Source organism: Pelecanus crispus, chromosome 5, assembly GCF_030463565.1.
Source record: "Pelecanus crispus isolate bPelCri1 chromosome 5, bPelCri1.pri, whole genome shotgun sequence".
Taxonomy (NCBI): Eukaryota; Metazoa; Chordata; class Aves; order Pelecaniformes; family Pelecanidae; genus Pelecanus; species Pelecanus crispus.
In genome coordinates this window covers 27,603,901-27,624,431 of record NC_134647.1, presented here as the reverse complement: position 1 = coordinate 27,624,431, position 20,531 = coordinate 27,603,901, and the positions used below count along the sequence as shown (strand labels likewise).

The following is a 20,531-nucleotide window of genomic DNA, read 5'->3' as shown; positions in this document are numbered from 1 at the left end:
AAAAAACAACCAACCATACATTGTTCTTGCTCTTTGAAAATGTGCCTAACCCAGATTGGCTTTTAGGCTTTTGTTCCTTTTTTTCGGTTGTGATGAGAACTAAACTTGTACATGGGAAAGCTTGGAACTTTGCTAAATTAAATTAGAACCTCTTTTATAAGAATATCTGCCCCTCAATGTCGTTATCCCAGACAAAAGTAACGGGTCACAGGATTTTTTTTTTCCCACTTGAAGAGAGAAAAGTTATTGTAGGCACAGCCTTCGTGAAAGAATTATGCATGCATTTGACACGTTTTCATTTTTACAGGATGGCGTCACACTTGCTCAAAACAGTCCTAGTTGGAGGGCTGCGGGTGTCAGTGTCTCTTGTGCTATTTATGCATCGAGTCTTGAAGATAACAGAAGTACTTATTTTGACTTGACATTCAGTGAGAATGTAGTCCAGGAAACTGGTATAGAGTGGGATGGTCTAAAGCTGATAATTATGTTCTTATCAAGTTGATGATTTTTTAGATTCATCGTTTTCCTTTGTTACTGTAGGGCATTGCAACTGGTAGGTTTGGCAACTGCACTGTGAATAGTTCATAGCCTTGCTACTGCCTGTGAAAGATGATCATCCTCAAGTAGATTTCCGGTCTGTTGAAGCAGGACTTTTTGGGGACCTGAGATGCTGAATCAATCTGAATTTTCATAATCTATCAATTAAAAAAAAATTCATAGCAGTAACTCTGACATTGAGGTTAAAAGTATGTTTAATTGGAGTTCAGTTAATGCATAAACTTCCTTTATCTCCCTGCTTCTTTTGTTGTTGTTAATGTCTGGAAGTATAAGTCTAATGACATGGATACATCTAATTTTCTGAACCATATACTGTTTTAGCCTGGACTATCATAGCATTTAGTTCAGATTTTTCATTAAATTTAACTGTACTTCAAGTACACTGCCTAAAATCTGCAAGTTCCATCAAAATCAGAATGATCTTATTCTCAAACTGCTTATCTGAATGTCAGCCTGGCTCAAGGCATTAGTTATCTTAGTTTCCAAATGTTTTAGTATAACAAATAACAGTAAAGTAAGAATTTATTATATAAAATATAATATGTAATTAATATATAACTTTTACAAAAATCTTAATTCTTTAAAAACATTGATAGCTGAATGTTTATATTTCAAAACTTTTGAAAGAAGCTGGCCCTCAGCCTGATTTCCTTTGTGTTGAAAGGTCTGTGTGCTTACAGATGTTTCTTAATCCAAGGTACAGTAACTAATCCCTACCTACCAGGCATAGTTTCTTAAACTGTTTGACTATCTCTTTATGACCTGTATGATCCTGGGAATACTTTGGACAGTCCATCAGTTTACAGCTTGTTTATTCAGTACATAATTCACAAGCCATAGAAGCTAAGCTATGTATCTTATATCTTTAAAATGGAAATAATATCTTTGATGCCAGAGCTGTGTAGATCACAAGTTGAAAGGTAATCTGAGGTTTGTTCCTCAGGAGTCTTCAAAAGGTGTTGACAAAAGAACAGAATTATTAGTGTTATCAGTAGCCTTGAGTTTTGAGGTGGGTCCATGCTCCCACTAGAAATTTGACATTTTTCAAGTCAAAGTGTTGATTTATATACTTGTTTATGCTATGTTACTGTCTAGCTGTTTTACACTGATCAAACTTTTTACAAATTATGTAGTATTTTTGACCTGGTTTTCACACATATAGGAGCCTCCGAAGACTACAACATAAAAAAAAAAAAAACAAAAAACCAACCAAAACCTGCTTCTGAACACTGTATAGTTAGGCTATAAAATTTAACAGACAAGGTCTTGCATCTTCACTGGCTTTACTTTGTGTAACATGCAGTGCCGTTGACATCAATGTAATCCCCAAAGATACAGAACATGAGTAAATGCACATATAGGTACAGAATCTGGATACTGAGTTAAAATTTGGAAAGATCCATTAGCGGAACCAGTTTACCCTCTTTCATTCTCTCCAGTTAATGTAGATTACGTATTTAAAATTGAAAACGGTTTCTAAATAGTTTGGTAGGTGTGAATGAGCTAGTTGCTTTGGCTGACCTGAGATTTCTTTAATGACCTGAAGGATGGAATAGGGGTTACTCTTAACAGGCCTATGGATCACACAAAGGGGCTGAGCTGTGACAGGAGAAATCATGTAAAGATATAGATGGATTATTCAAAATATCACTTGAAATAATTAGTAATGGATTAAAAGAGGTCTTTTAAACCATACCTATATGGGATGAAGTCTCAGAAACACAACTTAAGTTTTAAAAAGTACTTCTTTGAATACATGATGTCTATTAGGTAAGATTCTTTTAAGCATATGCTCATAACTTTTAATGGGTTTAAACTTTTCAGCTCTTACTGATCTTTTCTATGAGAAAATAAACTTTTAAAAAAAATCTAAGGCTAATTTTCAATTATCTTGACTGCTTAAAGCTGAATTGTATTTTTTGGAAAATAGGCTGCATGTTCTTTATGAATTTGTTTAAAATATTTCCAATAAGCATAGAATAGTTTGCTGTGATTGCATATCTTTATGACATTAAAGATACTAATGAGGTAAAAATAGCCAACTTCATTATATAATTGGGAAGCTCATTGCCCTTATTGTGTATGTTGTGGTATACGCTGATGCCTACAATATGGAGGTATAGAAGACACACAGAATTATGCTGTATTTGTGTGTTACTGTTAACAGGTGTTAGCTAGACTTCTGACTAGACTTTGATTGTCCAAACATGTATGTATGCATGCATTTAACCTAAGGAGATGGAGTTGCTCAGATTACCTCGGTGGCATCACTTAATTTTAAGTTTTGCATGTGTAGCCTTCAGGTGGAAGGGAAGCAGATACTGCAGGGCTTTAATGTAGTATTTCACCAGACTTTTTTGTGTGTGTTGCAGACTTGTAGCAGCATGATGAAAAATATATCTATCCTTTATCCAGAGAATGATTCTTGTGTCACATGTTATACGTCTGATTTGTGCAAGGTTTTTGATAACGTTATTCAGCTTTAAGCATACATTGCTCTAAACATAAAGCAAGCTGAGGTAAAAAAATGGTAAATAAAGGGACAGTAAAAGTTGAAAGACCGTTAGCTGACCAAACACAGGACAGACCTGGAGACAGTATAGTAGCTGTCAAAAGCACTGCATGTAGTTTGCCAAGAGGCCACCTGCTACTGAAACACCTTCCATGGCTTTGCTCGCCTTGGCTCTAAGTGGTAATTTGACGAATGAAGAAGAGAAAGAGGAGAGATGCTAGAAGGAATAGGCACATGGGACGGTTACACACATTAAAATATGTGGCAGTAGAGAGAGCTTTAAGGTAGTAAGTGGAAGTAAAATACACTTCAGCTTGAAAGGAGAAGCATAGCATCTGTAAAAGCAGTGCAAATGTCTAAAATGCAAGGCATTAATTTCACATAATTCCAGTTTCACATTGATTTAAACCAACCTATGTCCTTTACTAGGTTTGCTTTCAGCAAATAAGTTCCTTTAGTTCTTGTATGATTGTAGAAACCAAGTGCTGGGATTGATAGTTTTGTATTTTTAAGAAGGTACATTAGCTTACAGGGTGGGGATGTCTCCTGATTGCTTCAGCTTTTGTATGCAATGGATGAAACAGAGCTGTGTGGCTGGCAAGGGAGGGGAGGTGGAAATTACATTGCTTCCAGCTAGGGAGGGGAGAGTGAGACCTCCTCTTGGAGGCAGCCTGTGGAGCAGCTCTGAAATTACAGTCTTAGCTGAATGCAAATGTCAAAGAAAAGAAATAGCAAAGAGTAAGGGAAGAAGAAATGGGGAAAGAAGGTAGTAACTGTAAAAAGGAACCCATGATCAGAAGGGAGTGAGAAAGCTGAGTTGCTTTAGCTCTTCTATCCGCAGTGAACATAACTGTTGTGTGAAGCTGAGAGAATATAGAGTGGGCAGGGTGTGCTTGTTTTTTAAAATGGTAAAACTGGGGGAAAAAGCAAGTCCAATTTTTCTGACTCTTCCTAGTTTACCCTTCAGCATCTTTAAATGTATCATTATACTTGCCATGGTAGGTTGAGCAACGGTCCATCTAAACCATTATGCTGTTTGGGTAAGAGCTAGTAGGAAGTATTTAGGGAGAACTGTAAGAAAAGCAGTGTATTTAGAGGGAGCTTTCTCCTTATCTTCTGTCTTAGCAGTTTTGGGAAGTGCCATTTTTTTCCATGATACAATAATGAATTAAAGATCTTTTCTAAAGATCATTCACCATCTGTATGGGATGTGTCAGATATTTACAAAGTGTTTTACTGCATGATTGGATAGCTATACATATTTTCTTAACGAAGCTGAATAGTCACTTATTGAGCATTGTATGAAAACTGTTGAACAACACAATACATAAATTGCCTGTAAAACTGGGAAACAAGTTCATTGCATTCTTCAAAGCAACTGATGGGCTAAAAAACACAGGCTTTTCCTGCCATAAACATCACCAGAAGTGTTATCATTGGGAGTATAGAAATGAGTTAACTAACCTTTAAAGCTATAAATGAAGCTAGAATTGCTATGTGAACCTGTCTCATCTCTCAAAAAATAATTCACTCATTTTAAAGTTTGTTAATTTTTAATCTGGAAGACAGTTACTCTAGACCTAACCTCGAGTTGTTTTGATAACACTAGCAAGAATGTCTTTGTGGGCAAATCTATTTTCATGCATGTGATTATTCAAGATACCCTCCTAGAAATTATTGTAGTATTTAATTAAAATGTTAAAATATTTAATTACTGTAAACCACAGGGGATACAAATGTTGTAATTGCATTTAAGATGAGGAAGAAAAGTAATTTGTTTTTCAAGTCTTGCTGACTTTATTAGCAGTGGCATCAGCACTTTACCCTTTTTATTGTTTAAAAACTGATTAACTGCAGCATTACTGTAAAACAGGATAATATAAAAAGTTAATATGCGTTTTAATACATCACACTAACATAGTGTGACAGTGTTGAAAGGAATGCCTTTAAACACATCTGTAAGGTTGTTTCATATGTTACTGCCTTGGTATTTGGAGGGGGTATTTTCTTCTTGTTCAGCATGGTTGGCTTTTTATTTGTCATGAGTTTTTGTGATGGGCAAAATGTTTCTTTTGGGAATATGTGCTTGGAAGAATGGCGCAAGTGGGAGAATATGAAATCTGGTATACATTACAGTAAACTGGTGTAACATAAAGAGGACAAAATGCTTGAAATTTTCCAATTTTTTTATTGGACTGTTATTATTAGTTTAAAGAAAAATTAAACTAATCGTGGAAGATACATGACTAACAGACAAAAACTTATTTGGGAATGTCATAAACTGGTTTATGCTATGAAGTTGGTCTTACGAGAAAATAATAATAAGTTAATGGGAAAAACTGCAGTCCTGTTTAAGTGCTGTGTATTTCTGGGCTCTTAATTTATATAAAAGTGTTTGCTTCACTTGTCTTAACTAATGTTTCAAAATGTGCTCTAAAGTAGTTCATAGCTGTATTACAATCTGTAATTTACATAGTAGGTCAGAGAAATAAGTTTGGTTTTAAACTGGTGTATGCTTACTTGCCTAGATCAATGCTCTCGGCTGGTGAAGGGCTCTGGTCCTAGAGGCAAGGTATAAAGCAGAATCCACCCATGTGTGTTTCCTTCTGGTTCTTGGTTTGGTGTGTGTGAAAGAATAGGTGGTACTGCCAGAGGGTGATTCAGTAATGATCTTGGGGTAACGGTGTTGGGGAACAAGGAGAGAGGGAGCAGTCAACCTGTATTCTAAAAGGACTGAGTCTTAACTGTTACAGGTAGTTGGTATCAACGGAAGGAGAGCATCTTCTGTGAGATTGCTGTAGCTGGTGCTTACATCCATGTCCACCACGGAGACAGGGAAAAATGGAAGGCAGGCTGTCAGTGATGGGGGATGCACAAAAGTTTTGGGAGGCTATTCTAGCTAGGCTTCCTCTGCTCCTTCCTAGCCAAGAAGGAGAGATGCTCTTCTGGAGGGTAATTCATAACATGAGCCTGAACCAGCTTCTTTAGAAAAGTTCCTCTCAGTCTCTTGGTTATAGAGGAAGTCTAGGCAGATCAGCCTCCCAAGGCTCAGTTTAGTCTTTCTGAACATCACCCTCAGAACGTTGCCTCTCTGATGAAGCAATTGCAGTGATACACTGCCTTCTGCTTGTTTATGGTAAGCAGAGCTTGTGGTGCAAGTTATGGCTGAATAATTAAAAAATATTAGTATATACCAAAACCTACAGATATTTCTGATTTTGGAAATAAGCTGCTAAGCATCCACACTGTAATTGAGTTTCCAAATGGGTTGTCTACATGCCATTTTGACATTTGGAAGTTGCAAAGAATCTTCATTTTCTATAAATGCAGGGATTGGTGCTATTGAAAAAAAACAAAACCCAAAACAAACCAAACAACAAACAAACAAAACCAGAACCACAAAAAAAGCCCTCAAAAACTTCCCTTTTGATCTTATACCTCCTTTTTTGCACTGTGGTAGTCAGTTTGTAAATTAGTTTTGACGGGTTTTGGTGAGAGTTACAGTGTGTTAACTCATAAATTTTAGCTTCAGAAGAGGAAATTTAAATGGCAAAAGTTCATATTCATGCCCCAGTTAATGTCTAAAACATGAGAAGTTCAGTAAACTACTGAGGTTGCCAGTGAAGCTTTATGTAAATGCTCTCGTTTCAAAGTTTGCATCCATGCAAAGCTTTCTTCAATATTATGGTGCTTAGTAATGATGCGTTTTTGCTGTTACAGTGAATTTACCTAGAGGTTTTTTATTTTCTTAAACTAGAAAGAACTCTGCAATATGATACTTGACTGCTGTGCTCAGCAAAGAACATACGAGAAATTCTTTGGGTTACTGGCAGGGGTGAGTTCTGGTTTTAGATTTTACACTTTATGGTAGATAATTTCATTGGTTTACTCTATTTTTTTGTGTTTCAAATTTTAATGGATAAATAAAACTGATAGTCTTTTTATCATTCTGAAAATGGTTATATTAGTTGATTGGTTGTATTAGTTGATTGAATTAACATTTTGATTGTCATAAGCATAGTGAATGCAGAATGAGAGAACTAATTTTCTCTTTATATTGTTGCCTATTTTGCCTCCCTTTTTTCTCGTTATGGTAGAATAATAGATCAGTGGTAAAGGAATGGTACTAAAATGAGGTAAAAGTATTATGAGTTACCAGAAAATATCCTTTTCACAGTGCTGAAGATTAATTTTGGAGACTCCTGTCTTCTACCACTTCATTCAAAGCTGCTTAGTAGGTTTTATTCAGAGCACAAGACTGACTATTTTCTGTCCCAGGGTTATGGGTGGGTTTTTTGTTTGTTTTTCAGTAAACAGCTAGCTCTTTGGTTTTGTGTAACTAATTGCTAATTTAGTTGCAGTTATTTCTTAGTTAAGTTTTCCCTATCTATGATACTGACAGATCTGACTAGTTAAGATAAAATACCTGTCTTCTCAAGGGAGCAAGTTATGCTGAAAGTGAGTGGGTTTTTTCCATTTGTATGTTTTAGCCAGTATTTGAGGAAATACTTCTGCTGATTGTCAGTTACAAAGCACTAGCCATGTGAATCTACATGTTCAGTAGAATATAACTGTTAATTTCCATGTTCTTTGGAGTGCTTATGTCCAAAATGTCTTGCTTCTGTGTTCCCTGCTGCCTCTCTAATTTTAAATAATCTTTCAATGATGTCATGGAAAAAAGTTACATTTGATGGGGTTACATCAGGTGAAAATACTGGTTGTACTGAGGTAAAAAAAATTGCTGGATAATTTGCTGTAGTTCAAAATTGATAATTACTAATTTGCAATGCAGATGAGTGTCTTGTTCTGACAAACTGCTGAAAGCAATAAAATGTATCCATTTGAAGGTATTTTCTTCTCCTCCAAGTATTATTTAAAAGGAAAATCTTGGCAGTAAATATTTGCACCATTAGGTCACTTACATGTAGGTTATTTGCATGTTTACTATTTTGTTTAATCTGGTTGTTTAAATTGTACAATGTTGTCTCAGCGTTTCTGCATGTTAAAAAAAGAATATATGGAATCCTTTGAAGCTATTTTCAAAGAACAATATGATACCATTCATCGTTTGGAAACGAACAAACTGAGGAATGTTGCCAAGATGTTTGCTCATCTACTGTACACCGATTCAATTCCCTGGAGTGTAAGTAAAAAAGGCTGCTGTCCTAGATTTCTTTTTCAATAATTAATCTCCAGCATTCAGAAATAATATATAATACATTAGTGTTAGTATGTATTCTACAATTTGGAACTACTTGTATTTGTATCAAACTGGATTATTTTAAATGACTTCTCAGGCACTGTTGAACAAATCTGTGTTGCTCCATCTCCTCTTTCTGCCTCCTGTGCATCGTCATCTCCCTCCCCCATTCTTAAGTAGTTAATTTAAGCTGTTATTTTGTGGAGCTCAGCTGGAATTGGTTGATTAAAATGTACTTTTTAGAATTTTGAACTTCTAATCATCAATGTAATGGAATCAGTCCTTATTAGTTATTTCAGGAGGACAAAGGTTTTTAAGATAAATAAAAGAATGTATGTTTAAATTTAAGGGTGTTTTCTAAATGTTTTTCTAAATATTTTCAGGTTCTTGAATGTATAATACTGAGTGAAGAAACTACCACATCCTCCAGTAGAATTTTTGTCAAAATATTCTTTCAGGAACTCAGTGAATATATGGGACTTCCTAATCTAAATGCAAGACTAAAAGATGAGTACGTTGAAATTTTATTTTCAAAACTGTAAATTTGTTTCTTTATCTGAAAAAGTACGGATAAGAACTCTGTTTTCAAGTTCAACTAAGACTGCAGTTCTTTAGCTGCAGTACTTCAAGAGTAAGTTCATGCGTAGATTTAGTCATTGCAAAGAGTCCCATTAAGCTGAGTCTGTTACCATCAGTTTGGGTTGTGCATGGCTATTTGCAAGATGTATCTTTTTTTCCCAAGGATAGTTCAGCTGGTATAAGAATTTTCCAAGTGCAAGTCTATTTTTATGAAGTCTGTTTTTATGTATTGTCAGCTATATAGCTCTCTAAATGTTACTGTGGCTTCTTTTTCTGACAAAACTTAGAAAAAAGCACACGACTTGATTCCAGTTTTTCTAGAATTAGTTGCTTATCCTTAAGCATAGTGTAAATAACACATTCTTTTAAGCCTGTACGTGATTAATGCATTGCATTCTGGCAATGTTCCTTTTAGTTGCTTGAGCTATTTCCTGTAAGTTGGGATTTCTTCTGTGTATGATGAAGAATTTAGTAGATGCTTTAGCTCATGTAAACTTAAACTTGAAACTATACTTAGGGCCCCGTTTGATGGGATTTCAGCATAGGCACCTAGATCTTTGAACTTTTTGGTCAACAAGTATTGTCCTTTGCTATCACAGGCTACTGCAATTTCACAAGTCTCTTCAGGGCTTCACAAAATCAGGCTTTCAGCTGTCATAATCTGACAGTATGCATGTAATTCTTCTGTGTGTGAAGAGGCTTACGTTTTCCTAAAAGAGCAAGTTTCTAAATAGCATTTTGATCAGATACATCACAAATATAAACAATGAAAGTATTGAAAAATGCATGAAGAGAAAACTTTTGCTGTCCTATGGAGATTCATGCAGTTTCTTTTTCAGTTTATTAATGGCAATGAGAATTAGTGCTAAGCTGGCACGGTGTTTAATTTAGATATTTGTTTTCATCAGAACATTGCAGCCTTTCTTTGAGGGATTGTTGCCTCGGGATAACCCAAGAAACACTCGCTTTGCCATCAATTTCTTCACTTCTATTGGCCTTGGAGGACTAACGTGAGAAACACTTTTCTGATTTGATATTTACTTTCCTTCCCACCCCTCCTGCCCGCCCCCCCCCCCCCCCCCCCCCCCAAAAAAAAAAATTGAAAAACATTTTTTTGTTAATTAGGGATGAATTACGGGAGCATCTTAAAAATGCACCAAAGATGATAATGACACAGAAACAAGATGTTGAGTCATCAGATTCTTCTTCGTCTTCAGAGACAGACTCTTCCTCAGATTCTGATTCTGACAGCAGCAGTAGTAGCTCAGAGTCATCCAGCAGCAGTGACTCCTCATCTAGCAGTGGCACCAGCAGTGACTCAGGTACCTAAACACTAGCTATAGCTATTTACTTCTCTTTTATTTATTTCTATATGCCTATTTATTTCTATGTATACTTGTTTTGAGGAAAAACTAACTATAGACAGTGTTGGTTTCTGTGCTTTAAAAACTAATGAATTTTTTTAAACTTACAAGTTTTAAAATACTAAATATTGCTCATGGAAATCTATTCTAGAATTTAGAAAAACTGAGTTCCATTTTTAGAGACTTAAATATCTGAGGAACATTGTTTTGTAGATTACTTCTTTATACAGCTGATACCTGTTGCACAGTACTATCACTTGAGTTTAGTGGAGGATGGAGGGATTAGAGTCCTTCCCTATTAATATCTGCAGGATGCTTACTGGTGAACTGTAGAGTCTAATGTCTACAACTTCTTTTTTTTGGCTTGGCTTGATTGTGTGAGCTTGATACTACTTGTGTCCTTCCCTGTAAATATGTGCCTCTTCATGGGTCAGAAATTACATTGTTCAGTTCTAGCTGAATTATTCTCCTTCCAAGTCTCCATTTCTAATTCCTCTTCCTCAGGAAGAGTTTGTGTGGTGATAATAGTGAAGGTTCTTGTCTGTAGAGAAATCTCCAAGGAAGAATTAGCTTTTGCTGACAACTTAGTATTTTGTAGTTTTATGCATTATAATTAGTGTTTTATACCATCCTGCTGGTGTAGAACCTTCTATTTGACATGAAGTGTCATAAACGTTGCTTAATCTGTAAAGTATATGCTAGTATGAGTTAGTGTGTGCCTTCTCCCCCATTGTATATAATGTGAGCAGATGATAACACAGCATGACTTTCTATAGTACAGAAGCTTGCTGATTCAAAGTTAATTTTATTTATTACGTGCCTTCAAAATAAAAATGTTGTTTAATAAAATAAAAGCGGTGTGAACTGCTCATGCTTTGGAAATGCATTTTTGTTGTCCATTGCAATCTTACTGTACGAAGTCTGATTTGTGTGTCATTACATTAATGACGACAAAGCACTGGAGGAGGGCAGAGTTAAACAGGGTCAGAGGAGGTGTTAGTTCAGCAAAGAGCCAGATGGCTCCTGCCTAGACAGCTGCAGCTCTGCTGAGCTGCTTGATGGGAACCAGAGAAGTAAGTCCTTGGTGACAAACCAACTGAGTCTGCAGTCTGCACACTTCATTTTTGTAAGTTTAGGACCCTCCCTTTTACTACTTGTCCTTTCTCCATCCAGGAGCACATTCATTAAAACTTGCATTTTGATATCTTTGCAGCCTGGTTTCACTTTTTTTTTTCCTGGTTCTTGTGTACTTAAATACAGTGGTCAGAACACTAATTGGAGATACCTATATTCTTTAACAGTAAACTTGGTTGAGGTCCATTACTGGTTATAATTCCAAGGCTTCCTGTGTTTGAAGCTTTTTAAATCTTTAAATTAACTTGGTAGTGTTTAGATACATTCTTAGAGAAATGTGTTGCAGTATGTCAGTGTTTTAACAGTGCAGTATATAAGAGAAGATAGAAAAACTGCTGATTAGAAATTGAGCGTAGAGCTAAATGAGAGATTACTGTCAGTAAGAGAGTTAATGTGTGGAACTTCAGCTAGCTCAGCAGTGCTCTGGAGAGGTCATTCCAACCAAAACAAGACCAGCACAGGACAAAATTTTTGTCTGTTATCAAAGCAGCTTTCCTTTGTATTTACTTTCTCAGGTCTTTCTGCATTCTGGTGGATGTAAAATAGGGAAAATACTATTTTAAAAACTCAATGTACTAAAATCTATCTGAAGTGATCCATCATAACATTTTACCAGAATGCCAGGAAGCCTTAGTTCAGACATGAGACTAGCCAGCTGCTGTAGAACTCCGATACTTGATGTACTATTAAATCAATTTATGGCTGGTATTTTCAAAAAGTGATTAGAAACAGTTACCTGATATGATACTGTAGTTCATACAATAAAGTGAATTAATAGTTATTCTAAATGGCTGTAACTTCAGTGTTTACTGATAAATACTGTCGAGTGAAATCTAGAGGTTCCTTATAAAAGAGCAAACAGGAAGAGCAAGGCCTCTTCCACTGAGATGAGCACTAGTGTGTATTTAGAAATACACAAGTTTTTATCTTAAATTGTTGACAAAGCTGTCACTATTTCTCCTGAAAATGAAACAGAGGGACATTGTTATGTTGCTGCCATACCACTATCTCAAGCCATTTCAGCATGCCTCTGTTTCCTCATAGGATAGTGTTGGAGATTTTTCCCCATCTGCTGTTTTTAATCTTGATTGGCTGATAAGCTTTTCCAGGAAGTAATTGGAAAAGCTAATGATTTTAAGAGACTGGATGGTCTGGGAAAGGTGATCTTTCTAAAAAAATTACTTGTGAGAGTGCTCTGACATACGACTTTACAGTCTATGCCTGGTCTTTTTGTATCAAGTCAACAAGAGGCTGGTGATGGGTAGAGGTTCTCAAAAGTCAGGCATCACGTGCAGATAGGTATGGCATAAAAGCCCTGCTGATGGATACTCATGAGTGGCAGCCACATCTGTACAAATTTGAGTTGTTGCCTCTTAAGCAATTAACCAGGGGCAGGGAGGGGAAGCAAGGTTGTGGAGTTTTGTCAGTACATAGAATTTCAAAATAAAAAGCCTGTAATGCAGACTGACATTCAAAAATAACCAGTACCTGCTCAATTAAAGAATGGGTGAATTTTCCCCCATTGCGCGAGATGCTCAGTTGGGGGTGAGGGGAAGCAGTAAAATCAAAGCTGATTGTTTTGAAATCTTTGTCCAGATACATACCCAGAAAAGTTTTCTGACAAAAAATAACTCTCTAGAACTTTCAATGTAGTTTAACAAGTTAAGCATAATAAATTAAAATGCAGCCTTATTCCCATAATTTTGTTATAATTTCAGATGTTCCTAAAGCCAAAAGAAAGAGAATGCAAAAGAAAAATAGAGAATCTGATAAAGTTTCCAGGAAAAAACAAGAAAGGAAAAGGAGATCACTTGAAAAGGAAATGGGAAGGAGGCAGCAAGAGGAAAGAAGTGATACTGACAGCAAATCGGAAAGAAATCACCGAAATGTGAGAGAATCACACAGGAGAGATGATGTATCAAAATATCACCACAGAGATGAGTCCAATGGCAGAGATGGTTACCATAGTGGAAAGGATAGGAACCATGAAAGAAGTAAGGATCTAGAAAATAAACACAGTAATTCAAACCCAAAGAAAGCAGAGAGAAGAGCTTCTTTGTCTGATGATGAAAATTACAGACACTGGAGCAAAGATAATGGACATCGCAGTAGAAAAAGAGAAAGATCAAAATCCAGAGAGAGAGCCCATAATAATTCAAGTCCGAGAGAGGAGGAACAGGAAGACAGATACAGAAATGGTTCAGAGAAACACCGAGAGAAGTACAGCCGTTCTTCTGACCAGTACAGAGAATCCAGAAAGAACGAGGACAGAAGAAGGGAGAATTCCCCACACAGACGAAAATAATACCTAACCAGAGTTTGAAATAAATGTGCATTTCTGAGCTGTTAAAACTGTATTTTAAAATCTATTACTGAACTTTCTTTAAAAAAAGATTTTGTACAAAGTGATAGTTTGCATTTGTAAATTTTACCAGACTTTTTCAAATTTTCAGTACCACTTTTTTATAACTATTGCATTGAGTCTTTCTGTTAAATTCTTCCTTTGGAAAGAGGAAGCTGTTTATTTTGTGAATAAAACTGTTACGATCTCAGCACAATGGGTCGTTTTGTCTCTTAGTTTCAAGTATTTGTAATTGTAACTTTATGGTCTAAAAACCATGGGTTTTTAACTTTGCTTGTTAATTGAAAGTCATACTGCGGCTATGGTGATAAATGTAAAAATTTCACATTACAATGTGAATGTTACATGAGAAGGCTTTATAAAAAATTTCAAACATCAGCATGAGCGCTTCAGGCATTCTTTAGCTGTATATTCTTTCAACTTTGCAAACATGAAAGCAAGTTTGACCAAAATTTTCAGGAAATACTTCAGTTGTTTTTTTTTATTCAAGAGTTAAAAATTGGAAAAGCAATATTGCTGTTCTAAATGTCACATTTGAAAGTGTGTCAACTTGTTCTGTTACTTTTCACAATGTTTTTTAATATTGTAACATCCTGAGCTAGTTACACTTGTGATCTTAGAGATAGGGGAAAAAAGTTGTTTTGGTTTGGTTGTTTGTTTTGTTTGTTTTTTTTAACTATGGATTTGATTTTTAAAGTCAATAGACTTCAACTCTAGCCCTACAAAGGAAGTGTTTAAGGAACTTTTTTCCTAGTATATAAAAAAATAAGAAATCGAAGTCTTTTTAGATGTTTTGAACTACATGGCGGAAGTGCTGAAATTTATTGCAAACAAAGGTTACCGAAAAAAAAATTCAGTTGCTGCAACAGTTTATATTAAATTGTTCTGCCTGGAGTCATTTGAAGCAGCTAGCTCAACATCCACTGTGTGAGTGATGAATCAAAATCTGGTTGAGACTCTAAATCTCATTAGTAACTAAGGAAAATTTTGAAAGTCTTTTGACATGAAATAGGAAAGAGTGTGGACGTGGTCAGTAGGAAAGACAGGGTGATAGTTGTATATTATGCAATTGTTGACGCTGTCAGACTTTTTTTTTACTTTGTGAAATGAATACAATTGCCTGGCATATAAGAACTTACACATTTCATGTGTAAATCATATTTCATCTTGTATAAAGCATAGAAAATATATCTGAGCTGTTTTATAACAGAAAGTAGACCAATTCCTAAGGAAACAGATCAGTTTTGCCTATATCTTGTCACAACATTTTTCTAAGAAAAATGTCACATTTTTAAAATTTTTTCTGTATTTAACAGAATTTATTTCTGCAAGCTTTCATGTAATGAAACATTTTCAGTCAAAAACATTTGCATAGAAAATAAATTCATATTGCAGAGAAAAAATAAGGTTTCTATCTTGTTATACTGCACAGCTAAAAATGCTTTAGTGGCATCATGAGGTTTAAACTGTGGTGGTTTTTCATCCAATGCACTTCTCACTTTCAAAATGATTTGTGCATTTTGGCAGTGTGTGTTAATTCCAGGAAAACTTAATCTGAAAGAATGCTTTCTGAAAAGAATTCTGCTGATAATTCATATGCTTCTCTGATAGCTCTCTACAAACATTATTGAAAATGATCTGTACTTCATAATGGTTTAATTGTACAACCTTAGTTAATTTATCTAGAGTAATACTCCCCCTACTATGTTATGGGTTTACTAGCATAAATTTTACTAACCCATAACGTTTGAGATATTCTGTTCAAGTTAAAAAGCCTGTTAATTACATCTTTAATAAATGGAAATACATTAAAACAATAAATGTGAAAACATAAAACACTTATTTAAAAAAATAAAGCATTTGATCTCGGACATGCTGATCAGGAAATGCCAGCTTAAATATCTCCAATTTTTTGTGTTGTTTCATACTAGCTGATAAAAATATTTTTCTGTTTGGTGGAAAAAAGGGAGAGGGTGAGATTAGGACTTGAACTGGGGTCTTAGCTGCATTTACAGTTTCTTGGGGTTGGTTTGGGGTTTTTTTTTTTATTTCCAGAAATATTAATAGGTATTGTAATAGCGTGACCTATTAAACATAGCTGTTATTTTTACCACTACTACTACTTAGTGGTGGACTTGGTAGTCTTAGGTTAATGGTTGGGCTTGATGATCTTAAAGGTCTTTTCCAACCTAAACGATTCTATGATTCTATGAGAAGCGATGGCTGTGGGGAGACCTTATTGGGGCCTTTCAGTACTTAAAGGGGGCCTATAGGAGGAGTGGGGACAATCTTTTTAGCAAGGCCTGTTGTGACAGGACAAGGAATAACGGATTTAAACTAAAGAAGAATAGATTTGGACTGGATAGAAGGGAGAAATTTTTTACAGTGAGGGTGGTGAAGCACTGGAACAGGTTGCCCAGAGAGGTAGTGGAGTCCCCATCCCTGGCAACATTCAAGGTCAGGTTGGCTGGGGCTCTGAGCAACCTGATCTGGTTAAAGCTGCCCCTGCTCACTGCAGGGGGGTTGGGCTAGATGACCTCTAAAGGTCCCTTCCAACCCAAAGCATTCTATGATACTACTATGGGCAGGTTACTGTTAGCTAAAAGCAGTAAGACAATGTGCATGTTAACAGGTGCGTGCTCAGAAGAATGGCTGCGCTATGGCACAGCAGAAGCGTCTCCAGCCCAGAGCCAGTATCGACAGTGGTCAGCAATACTGAGTTCATTCCTAGTTTTTAGCAGACTGTCACTTAAGGACTTCCTGAGCCAGCGGCACTACGTGCATCTCTGAATAAGGCCTTGCTCATTAAGTGGCCTAATTCTTTAACTCATTGTGGGGGATTCGGCAGCATCCTGTGCCAGGAGTTCCAGTATTTTACTGTACAGTATGCATAAAAAGTATTTCTTTTATAGCTTCTGCCTTATCAGTTTCATTTGCTGCTTTCCGATGCGTTTTCTGAATAATGCTGTGTAGTTGTTTCCTAGTTGCCATCTTGTGTGTGATTTTATAGATCTAAATCTGTGTATTCTTTGCCATTTCTTTTCCAGAAGTTAAAAATCACCTGTAATCTCCCCTTGTGTGGGACTGCTCTATAGCCCTGATCAGTCCTCCTGCCCTTTATTTATTTATTTATATTTTTAATAAGGGAAAAGAAGTCAAAATACCCTCATTTTGAATACTACATGGTATCCCAGGAGCTGCACAGTGACATAAGAGTTTTGGGGGTTGGTTTCTTTTCAGTCCGTCATCTTAATTGCTGTAGAGCCGAGTGATCCACAGTGATCCGGGGCTTGCTTTCCTCAGCAGTAACAGCTAATTGTAGACCATGCGCAGTAATGAAGTGACTCACGCGTCTAGTCTGTAATTAATACTGGAGCTCTAGGTTGTGTTTTGAATAACAGTTTCGGCTGAAAGACCTCAAGAAGTGGCGGTTCTATGACATTCTTCACTATTTTGCTCCGTTGTTAATCCTTGTTACTTAAAAGCATGATTGAAGCAGCCGAGCCTTAGCTTTCTGCAGAACTAGGTCTGGTTCTGACTTGGTTTGCTACATCTCTGCTATCAGAAGGCCCCTAATGTAGGTACCTCTGGGCTGTGTGCAGGCAATGGCTTGGCTGCCTCTCAGATAAAATAAATACCAAGCTGCTTTAGTCTTACTGAACTGCAAGTTTCAATCACAACTGCTCTTGACTCAGAAGAGTGAAAATGTTATGTTGGAGAAATGTGCTGGTTTTTGGCCCTGCCACTGGCAACCTGCACCATTGGACTTAGCGTGTCACGAGTGAGGGTGTTCGTAGCAATGCGGTGTTGGGCATCTGGGCCCTGGTCTTTGCGGTGTGTTTGAACATAGAACTGTTGTCAGCTTCTTGGGTTGGCTCCCGCAGTCCCTCACGCTGGCTGGCGTTCAGGTATGAGTCGCTGCCAGGCAGGGCTGCCTGTACTGACCGCCTTCGCCTGTCAAGGGGAACAGCTGTAGCGGAAACTTCCAGGCGCAGCTGGGTCTGAGGTGGTATGAACCAAAAAGATGTTTGGGAAGGAACTTGTGGCAACCTGTTCTGATCTTGTATGCTTAAAACTTACCTTTCAAAAGTGGGTGTAATATCCAAGTCCATAGATACAGCAAGAGAGACTGCATCCCTTTTGCTCGGACTCCCTGGCCGAGTTTCTGAGTTTCCTCACGGTGGTGGCGTTAGGTGTTGTAGAGAGGAGCTGCTGACTCACCCAGTGAATTCACCATCCATATAGGAATAAATCTTGACTGAAGTGTTTGTGGCATTTGCAAGAACAGTAATTCTGTTCTCTAACCATAATTTTATTTGGAGCAAGGTCTGTGAAGCATGATTATTAATATACTTAAGTCTAAAGAATGTTTTTTTGGGGAAAAAAGACTACCACTGTTTAGGCCATCTTGTTACATAAATCATCAAAATATGACCTCATAGTATGAGAGCAGTTAGATACATTTTGGGAAAAAACTATTAACTTTCTTTGTTAAAAATACATTAAAATTGTTATTAATGGATCATTATTTCTACAGCAGTTTTAGCTGCTACATAAGCAGTATTGCAGTCTTCAGATTCTAGGTAGTTCATCTCCACAGTTCCTCATGGGAATGGGAACCTGACTACAAAAATATTTTTCTGTTTCCATTGTTCATGTTAAACAGATTTTTACAAACAGATCATTTACATATTGAAAATTAAATTCCATTTTGAAACTTACTAGTAGTACTAATTAGATTTAGATGGTATGTTATTTTAACCTAGGAGTATGGTGTTCTTTAGTTTACTTAAGGCTCCAGTAACATAACTCTTAACTTTTGAATGCAGGCTATACTCTAAAATAGCTTAGCACGTCAGCCACCAAAAAATACGTAAGCTAAGGTGGACACTTCAGGCTCCAGTAGCAATTTAAATGCTCCTTGTCATTACATTTGCCCAGTTTTATGAATATAAAAGAAGATACTAGCTCATCTTCATTCACCATTCTTAAACTACTTTGAATTACCTTCCACTGTTGAGGAAACGTGCCTAAACATAAGGCTAATTTTCACGGAGAATCTAAAAAAGCAAACGTCTATTATTATGCTAGCAGAGAGAATTGACTCCAGTTTCTCTAATAACATTCAGAGAGCAGGGTAACTTGTCCTTCAATTTGTTTTCAATTAGACAAGTTAGTATTTTTTTAAAAAGCTTTTTTTATTAGTCAAAATATTGTTTTTAAGAAACTGTGAAGTCAAAATGCAGAATAAAGGGGTATTTTAATTAAAACTACACAAAGCATGTATTACTAGGTTAAAAGTGGCATGAGCAAAATATTACTTTATTATACGCTGGAAAAACGAGGTCACTTCAAAGATGTTCTGCTTTTTATATGTTTTCCTCAAGCAAGCCTATAATTTGGCTGAGACTAGAGTCAGGGATTTTCTTTTCTTGTCTACTCATGACTATCATCATGAAGAATTTTCTTCTAACTAAAAAAAAAAGCGAGGGGGTGCAACTTAAAACCTTAGTGTTGTTGGTTTGTTAACCCATAAACCAGAAAAGTCCATTAAGAAAATAAACTCACATTTTGACTCTGCTTAAGCTATGTCCATTTTCAGTTATCTTCTTCCATTATTTTGTAAAATAAAGTGGAGAGCAGAAATTTTCCTGAGGGAGAAAATAAGCTGCAGCATTTCTTAAAAGAAAGGAGTGGGGGAAAGAGCAAGAGCATGGAAGAGGGCAAAGCTCTAAGAAACAAGAGAATTTATCTTCAGTGACAGGGTGCTCATGGCTGGTAAGGAAGTGAGGTCAAAGCTGTTGTGACACAGGTGTGTAGGTGCAATGCTAGTTGGTTTTAGCTTGTTGACTGGTGCTGATCCTTAATTACTTAACTGAAATGTGTGTTCTCCCTTTAAAATTGCTGGGCCCCTGGCTTCTTTTCAGTTACTTACCTGTTGCTTTTGGAGGTACTCCATGCCTCAGTCACAGCTGTGAAATCTCTTGTGCAATTTCAGATTCTGGGCTTTTTGTGTAATAAAAAGCTGTGTAAAAATGCCTTTGTCACTAACTTACCTAAAATTTGATTTAACTTGAGGAAGATTCCTTATATTTTCAGGTTCCCATGGCTAAGTCCATTTCATCGCATAAAGACTGGAAATTTTCAGCATCCTTTTTTGCTCTGGAGTAATACTTAAGCTAATTGGAGAGATGCCCATTGAAAGGGAGATGAATAAGACCTTTCATCTGGTTGGTTACCAGTGCTACTCCTGTATTGACTGTATTTGCGTTGCTCAGTATTCTTACTCTCATTAGGCTTTTCCTCATTTTCTGCTCTGGTTACAGTTTTTCCATTTTTTTTCCTAGCACTTCTGAACTTTGTTCTTTATCACATGCAGTGTTAGCCATTTAGAAAAGTATAATGCCAAAAGACACATCAAAAATTTACTATATATCACTTGCATAATGCATCAAAAAACAATCTTTAAAGGAGCTTGGCTAAAGGAACAGTGTGTATGCACACATACCATAAAGAACAAGCATGCAGCATGCTTCTTGCCTTCTCCTCCTTACCTTGGAATAGTGAGTTACAGGACAATTGCAAATTTGATGAGGTTGATCAGTCTTATATTTGTAAATGTTTTGTTCCGATTACCTTTATTTTGCACCACCTTTGCTAGGAAGAAGCACAGATAGAGTTTTACAGGCTTTTGAATTTAGAGGCAGCTGAAAGGTCTCGTGAATGCCAATATTCCCTCAGAGAAGCTATGGTGGTACTAGCAACAGCAGAAAAAGTAAAAAGGGGCCAACGTATAGCGTAGGGTTGGATCCCATAGGCTTC

At 36.5% G+C, this 20,531-nt stretch overlaps 1 protein-coding gene across 4 annotated transcripts in view; it reads left to right on the top strand.

Annotated features, from left to right (window-relative positions):
• Positions 1 to 15,148, top strand: part of CWC22 (CWC22 spliceosome associated protein) — a 34,252-nt gene extending 19,104 nt beyond the window's left edge. For 3 of the 4 annotated variants that reach the window (XM_075710766.1, XM_075710768.1, XM_075710765.1), the window contains 6 exons: positions 6,828 to 6,905; positions 8,061 to 8,213; positions 8,654 to 8,781; positions 9,758 to 9,859; positions 9,975 to 10,171; positions 13,066 to 15,148. In XM_075710766.1, the coding sequence (XP_075566881.1) occupies positions 6,828 to 6,905; positions 8,061 to 8,213; positions 8,654 to 8,781; positions 9,758 to 9,859; positions 9,975 to 10,171; positions 13,066 to 13,652 (1,245 nt within the window). In that variant the 3' untranslated portion in view covers positions 13,653 to 15,148. The remainder of the gene's footprint in view (positions 1 to 6,827; positions 6,906 to 8,060; positions 8,214 to 8,653; positions 8,782 to 9,757; positions 9,860 to 9,974; positions 10,172 to 13,065) is intronic. The other variant, XM_075710767.1, reaches the window with a different exon arrangement.
• Positions 15,149 to 20,531: the final 5,383 nt, after the last annotated feature.